This window comes from Mirounga leonina, unplaced genomic scaffold (assembly GCF_011800145.1).
Source record: "Mirounga leonina isolate KUSES-001 unplaced genomic scaffold, KU_Mleo_1.0 Mir_488, whole genome shotgun sequence".
Taxonomy (NCBI): domain Eukaryota; kingdom Metazoa; phylum Chordata; class Mammalia; order Carnivora; family Phocidae; genus Mirounga; species Mirounga leonina.
In genome coordinates, this window is record NW_023270777.1 from 11,166,158 (window position 1) to 11,173,149 (window position 6,992).

General features: G+C 62.4%; 1 protein-coding gene across 1 annotated transcript in view; it reads right to left on the reverse strand.

Moving 5' to 3' along the window:
* Positions 1 to 708: 708 nt before the first annotated feature.
* The window catches only part of DRG2 (developmentally regulated GTP binding protein 2), a 19,936-nt gene continuing 13,652 nt past the window's right edge, over positions 709 to 6,992 (reverse strand). The window contains exons 10-13 of the mRNA XM_034989741.1: positions 5,813 to 5,901; positions 4,951 to 5,009; positions 1,878 to 1,931; positions 709 to 1,552 (exon numbers count right to left, since the gene is read on the reverse strand). Of these exons, the coding sequence (XP_034845632.1) occupies positions 1,466 to 1,552; positions 1,878 to 1,931; positions 4,951 to 5,009; positions 5,813 to 5,901 (289 nt within the window). The 3' untranslated portion in view covers positions 709 to 1,465. The remainder of the gene's footprint in view (positions 1,553 to 1,877; positions 1,932 to 4,950; positions 5,010 to 5,812; positions 5,902 to 6,992) is intronic.

The following is a 6,992-nucleotide window of genomic DNA, read 5'->3' on the forward strand; positions in this document are numbered from 1 at the left end:
ACAGAGGAGCCAGGAACAGCCTGGAAAGCGGGGCAGGGGGCCTGCTCCACAGCCCAACTGGACCTGAAGACCCCCGGGGAAGCCCTCGCCGCCTCCTGCCAGCCCAGTGCCTGGGAGCCCCACAAAACCTGTTATGATTCACTCTCAAAAGGCCCACCTCCTCCGGGAAGCCTCCCTGTGGCTCAGAAGCCCCAGCTGGGGTTCAAATCCCAGCTCTGCACTTACAAGCTGTAGAAGCCCAGGGCAAGTTGCTGCCCCTGGAGAACAGGCTGCTAGGATGGCCCCACACCAACCCTGGCATGCAGGGGCTCATTGACCACCTGCTGCCACTCCTTGGCACCATACCAAGGCCCGTCCAGCCCTGCCTGCTGAGCTGACAGATGATAGACCTGGCTACCTTGCTCTCACAGGGGAGCCTCCCTGCCACCCCGAAAGCCACAAGGGCCTTCTGAGAATTCTGCCCACCTTGGCAGCCAGGCCTGGCCTCAGGAGGTGCCGCATCTGGGGCCCACGGTCCCTAGCCAACCCTCCAGGGCAGAGAGCACCCTGGAGGTCCCCCACACTCTCCTCTGCACCCCAGACTTGGGCCTGCTCTGCCACAGCCCAGGCTCCAGCCATCCTCAGGTCACCAGGCTCGTGGCTGGCACTGACCCAGCCTGGCAACAGAGTTCAGCAAACTGACAGAACTGTCCTCAGTCTGAACAGGGATTGTTTCCACTCTTTATTGTAGAAAGGAGAGCCAAGACCAGGGGCTTGGGGGGAAAGTACAGAAACCCAACACCAAAGCCACCACTCCAGGCGTCTGTGCAGGCCCCGGGTCGCGGGGTCAGTGCTAGGCAGGGGTGGCCCTGGGAGTGTAGTATATCAGGACTCCTCGGGCTGAGGAGGGCATGAGCTGGGGCTTAAGGCCACCATGGAGCAGCCCTGGGGCGGGGCAGAGGGCTTGTCCTGGGAGGCCCCCTCCCCGAGTGTCAGGCAGGCTGGGAGGAGCTGAAGGCCCAAGGTGCCCCAACAGAAACTACAGCTCCCAGGGACCCGCCCCAACAGAAACTACAGCTCCCAGGGACCCGGGCAGGCTCGGCTCTGAGCCCCAGCACTGAGCAAGCCGTCTGCATGAGGCCCTGGCTGCAGGGTAGGGGGGGCAACCTGCCCCCTTGGTGCCTGAGCGGGGGCCAGGGGCAGGGCGCAGGCCCAGTGTTCCAAACACAGAACCCCCACCCAAGGGGCCAGTCTCGTGGCAAATGCCACCAGCCCAGCCCAAGTTCCCCAACCATGTCCCTCTGCCCCAATACACTCTTCATCATCTGCCTACTGAAGAAACTTCCAGAAACAGCAGAGACTTGAGAGACCCCTTCCTGGGGTGTATGTATTTGTATGAATTTCCTGTTTGGGCTTTGGTGTGTCCGGCCAGGTCCGACTCCCCGGGGGAGAAAGGGTGGGCAGGCAGGGGGCCCAGCAGGAGGCACTACTTCTTGACAATCTGGATGACGTCCTCGTGCTCCATGGTGTGGGTCAGGCCCACCCGCTGCGGGCTGTACTTGGTGCTGGTGCCCTAGGCAGGGGACAAAGGGGCCACATCAGCCTCTGTCCTGAGCAGGGCCACGCCTAGTATAGCTATTACAGGAGGAAGGTGCGGGGGGCTGTAGGTACGCTGGGGGGGCTGTAAACGCTAGAGTCTGAAGTGGGGACCCCAGCACTGGCAGATGTCCCCAGGGGCCTGACCATCCCCGGATCCCAAAGTGGGAGAGGCCAGCAGGGGTCAGCACGCACGCCCCTGAACTGGGACACCGCACAGAGCAGCACGAACGCCGTGCCCCCGCCCAACCCGGGGGCGATGCTGGGCAGGACCCCCACCCATCTCCGGCCCAGAGACTCACCCACACCAGCGCGTACTTGAACTGGCTGGCGAGTGACCGGTGGATGCGGTGGCACTGGAGGATGGGAGAGAGGGACAGTGAGAGGAGTCTCTACCCGAGCCCACCGAGCTTGGCCACACACCCAAGCCCCAGGCAGGTGCCAAGAAGCAGTAATTCCGCTGGCAGATGCTCAGAGCCGTGGCCTGTGAACACCACAGGCTCGATCCAGTCTCGTGTTCATGGCTGCAGGCTGTTCTGATGCTCCCACTTCCAGGCTGGCCCAAAGGTTGTGGTGCCCATTAGAAATGTTCTCGAAACCCTGGGCGCTGGGTGGCTCAGTCGGTGAAGCGTCTGCCTTCAGCTCAGGTCATGATCCCGGGGTCCTGGGATCGAGCCCCGCACTGGGCACCCTGCTCCGCGGGGAGCCTGCTTCTCCCTCTGCCTGCCACTCCCCCTGCTTGTGCTCTCTCTCTAATAAGTAAATAAAATCCTTAAAAAAAAAATGTTCTCGAAGGCTTTAGAAGAAGGTCTGGATCTGGCTGTCAGCAGCCTTCCTGCCAGCCTTGCCTCAGTGACACCCCTGACAGATGCTCCTTCGGATGGGTAGGGGTGGTTTTCCGGACACGGCACCTCAGCCTGGAGTCACACCTGGTCACCGTCACAGCTGGCACCTGGAGCCGCCCGCCCAGGACATCATCCAGCCCCACCTCTGGAACCCCAGGGCTTCTAAAGGAAGCTGGAAGGAGGGGGCCTTGCGGGGTGGGCAGCTCTTCCCCCTGAGATCGGGGGGCAGGCGCAGTGGAGGGGGGCTGGAGGGAAGGCCGTGTGGTACTGCCTCTCCCCCCCCGGTGCCCGCAAGCCTTGTGGGTCCTGGCCAGAGCCCCGATGCCTCGGCCCCCACTCCTGTGCGGATGCTGAGCCTGAGAGAACATTTCCCACCTGCTCTGGGCCTCCTCTACCTTTCTCTGCACTTGTCTCTAGCAGTGGGGGACAATGGAAGGTCATCCCAGGCCATCTTTCCTACGAGGGGAGAAAGCATACTGTTTGATGATGGGGACACTCCAGCTCCTCCGTGCCCACCGTGCCTCTCACTGCTGACAGCCCTGCGAGGCCCTCGCTGCTTTGGGGGCTTATGGCCCACGACCCTTTTGGAGGCAAGGCCTTCCTCAGCTCTTACTGAATGCATACCAGGGCCGAGGCTGGGTGCATTACAGAGGCCCTGGGGCTGGGGCTGTTACGCCCAGAAGAGGAAACTGAGGCACAGGGAGGCTGACACAGTATGGGGGAACCAGGCTATGACCCTGCGTCTGCCTGGCTCCAGTGTCTGCGTGGTTCCTCTACTTTGGGCCCCTGCTGTCGGCATCCAGGCAGGCCTTCTCGTATACCCTGTGGCACCTGGGACAGCTGGGTGTCCCAGGAGGGAGGCACCCATGCAGAGAGCGAGCAGGGAGGAGGTGACCACTGAAGAGCAAGGCTCTAGCGGACAGAGTCCAGGCTCTGGAACCAGGCCCCCCAAACCCCTCCCCACCCCACTGGGCACTTCTCACCCTTAGGTCTAGCCCCTCCTGCCTCTGGCCCTCCGGGCAACTGATGGCAAACAGCGAGCATTCCCCACATTCGCTCCTGCCTCTGGGCCTTTGCACCTGCTATTCCCCCTGCCTAGAAAACCATTCTCCTGCTATCTCCCGCTTTTCTTCCTGGAGTGGCTGAAGTCCTACATCCTCTTGGGCAAGCTGCCAGGACGTGAGCGGGTAGAGGAAAGTACCCACAGGGGGAGTAGGGGAACCCCACAGAGGACTAGCACATGGGGCCCCCCATACCAACAGCTGCTCAGTCCCCAGGACACACCTCTGCCACAGGTTTTGAAACAGGCTTGCAGGGACAGGGACTCCCCCACAGAGCTCCTTATGAGTCATCTAAGGGATGTGGCTTCTGCCAGCCATGCTGGCCTTCAAGGCCGAACCCCACCTGTTTGTATTGGGGCCTCTAGCTGGCAGGGGCCTCAGGCTGGGCTTGCTGAATGAATGAATGCGGGAGCACAGCCTGTAGGCCAGCCCACCACCCGTCCACCGGACAGATCCTGAAAAGAAATGAGCTAGATGGAAAACAAAACCCGCCAAAACCAAAGCCTTAAGTTGTCTGTGTGACCTGGTACACTGTCCCAGGCTCTTGGGCTGTCACCTGCTCCTGCAGGGCCCATGTGCCTTCGTAAAAAGTGGTGCAGGGTCACATTCTGGGACAGGTGACCTTTGGGCCTGCAACCAAACTCCAGATATGGAACCCACACTCCTCTCCCTGAGCCCACAGGCTTAGCCCAGCGCCCCTCTGCCTCAGGACCTTTGCATACCTCGCTCCCCTGCCTGGGAGGGCTTCCACCACCCCTAACTCATCCCAGTCAGGTCCTCCTTGGTCTACAGGCCCAATCAGCTCCCCTCCCCTGAGACCATGTGGCCTCTCTGTGTAGACCCAGGGTCACTCCCCATTGCCTTACTTTGTTGCACTCCCCCTTAGGGGTGACCTCTTAGCTCTGCCATTGGGTGTTTGGCATCTGTTGCCCCTGAAGGACCCCATTCTGGCCGGAACTGGGGCTGCGATGTTTACTCAGTGCTTTACCCACGTGCTCAGTAAATGTGTGTTGAGTGCAAAAAGCATTCAGAGCCATCCGGGGCTGGGGGGGCGGGGCAGGATGTGGGAGCAGGGAGGGCCGCGGGGGGCTGACTGGGGGACAGGAAGCCAGGAGGGGCCAAGGGCATGGAGGCAGCTACTCTGAGCCACAGGCCGGCACTGGGGAAACACAACTTGGAGTTAACAATACAGAGATGCCCCAGGGCAGCAGTGTGTGATAGGAGGGAGACACCACCACTGGGTGGGCGGCACACCCCTGCCTCCGGGGGAGGCTTGGGGGCTCGCTATGCGGCTGGGAATGGCGGCTGGGAGGCGACCCCAGGTCTAACTCCGGAGCCTGCCCACAGCCACTCTGCTACCACAGCAGGTGACCCACATCAGCGAAAGGCTGGCAGAGCCTCCGGCCAAACCCCGCGGCGGGCACGGAGAGCTCCCTGACCCGCTGTCTGGACACATCTTGGCAACTCACCACATGCTCCACGGAGGCCCCTTTCCGGAGGATGATGGCATCTGTGAAGTCTGGCCTCTCTGCAAAGGTAGAGATCGGAGGTGGGGGGACAGGGAGGCAACCAGTTATGGCCCCAAGCTGCCCTGTGGTTGCCTTCCACCAGGGGACAGAGGCCCTTCCAGCCCCCAGCCTTGGCTTAGCCTTCCCCTCACCACTTGGCACACCCTCCCTACAGATCCTTGTGCGGTGTTCTCCAACCTTGACCTTAACACAGGAAGTCAACAGAAATCCACGTCCAGGACTCAGGCGGCCTGCAACCCCACCAGCCACGAGAGCCCTAACTAAGTGCAGCCACGCGGAGCCTCTGGACAGCACTGTCAAGACGCGACAGCTGCTGGTGACCAGTCCGGGGCAGCTGCAGCTTCTCCCTTGCCGACAAGGTCAAGGCCACGCAAACTGCCAGAACCCAGCCGCACGGTCACAGGGTGTGAGACGTTGCCCCAAGGGGTGGATGGGGGGGGCATGGTGAAGGCTCCTCTATATTCACGTGCCTCAAGTGCTGACCCAGGCGGCGTGGGAGGGGGGTGATCACTGTAGCCCGTGGGGAACCACGGGCCGGCCTCTAGCCTGCTGCCCCCCCACCCCGGGGGGCGTCCCCAAGACCAGGCCAACGGCCCCAGAGAGCGGCATTCTGTAAAGGCTCAGCCGAGGGCTCTAGCAGCCTGGGGCCGAGGGCAGTGCCAGCTCTGAGATGGCAGAAGAGCTGCGGTCTGTACGGGACACGCTGAGCCGGGGGCACTGGGCCCTCTGGGTGCCACAGGCAGAGCCTGGCAGCCCCACAGGAACGGTGACTCGGCCCAGGGCCACCCACCACCGAACTCACGTCCTCTCTTCTTGGTGTAGATGCAGGTCAAGGCCAGGTACTCCCAAAGCATCTCAAGCAAGTAGTCCAGGTTCAGCTTCATGCCACAGCTGCCAGGGAGGAAGGCGGCCAGTCAGAGCAGCCCCCGCGGGCTCGGAGGCCAGGGCACCGGGGCCAGGGCGGCCCAGCGGGCACCCATGGGAGACTAAGCCCGCAGATCCGACAGTAGCTTGACACTTCAGCTGCCCGCGCCTCTGGTCATAGCCACGGTCACGCCCAGGAGAGCTCGGCTGTCTCTCCTGGGGGTCTCTGCGGTGCTCTGGGGGGGCTTCCCTCCTGCCAGGTGCTGGAGGACAGCGACGGGCACAGGGCAGCCCGGTGGGGCTGTCAGTGATGGCACAGCCCCCAGCTTCATCGTTTGCGGAGGCGTGACCTTGAGCGGGTACCCTGACCTCCGCTGACACGCTGTGAGCACAGCAGGTGAAGGTGTGTGTGGAGGTGACCTCAGGCCCGGAGGACCAGCCTGTCCTCGCGCAGCCCCTGAAAGGAGCCTGGCGCGCAGCTGCAGGAGAGGAACTGAGCTGTCCTTCAGGAAGGACGCCCGCTCTCTGCTGCTCTTGGCAGTAGCCGGCAAGGCCCGGGAGACGGTCCAGGACCCTTACCCATCATCTGCACCAGTCACCCCACCTGGTCCCTCAGCATCCGGCTCCCGTAAGCCTTGTCTGAGCTGTGCTGCCAGCAGAGTGGAGCCCGAGGCTGCTCTAAAGGAGGAATTTGCAGGGATGGTGATCAGAGAACAAACAGCCCTCAGCCACAGTGCCGGCGGCACCCCCAGGACCCATCGGTCCAAGCAGGGCCGGGGGGCGGGGCCAGGATGGCCCCACCCACCCGACGACTTGGGTTCCCCTTACTGCCCACGCTGCCCGCCATGGGCGCGGAGGACGCCGGGGATGCCGTGGACGCCGTGGAAGCCGCATCTTCCAGAGGACCAGGAGCAGCTGGCTCACACTCTTGGGCTTTCTGAGGCCTGCCCTTAACTACTAGGCTCCGAAGCGTCTTAGTGATTATTAACCATCTACATCGGTGGTACTATTTCCCTTCTGTTTCCTTCCTTCCTTCCTTTCCTTTCCTTCCTTTCCTCCCTTCCTTTCCTTCCTTCCTTTCCTTCCTTTCCCTTCCTTCCTTCCTTTCCCTTCCTTTC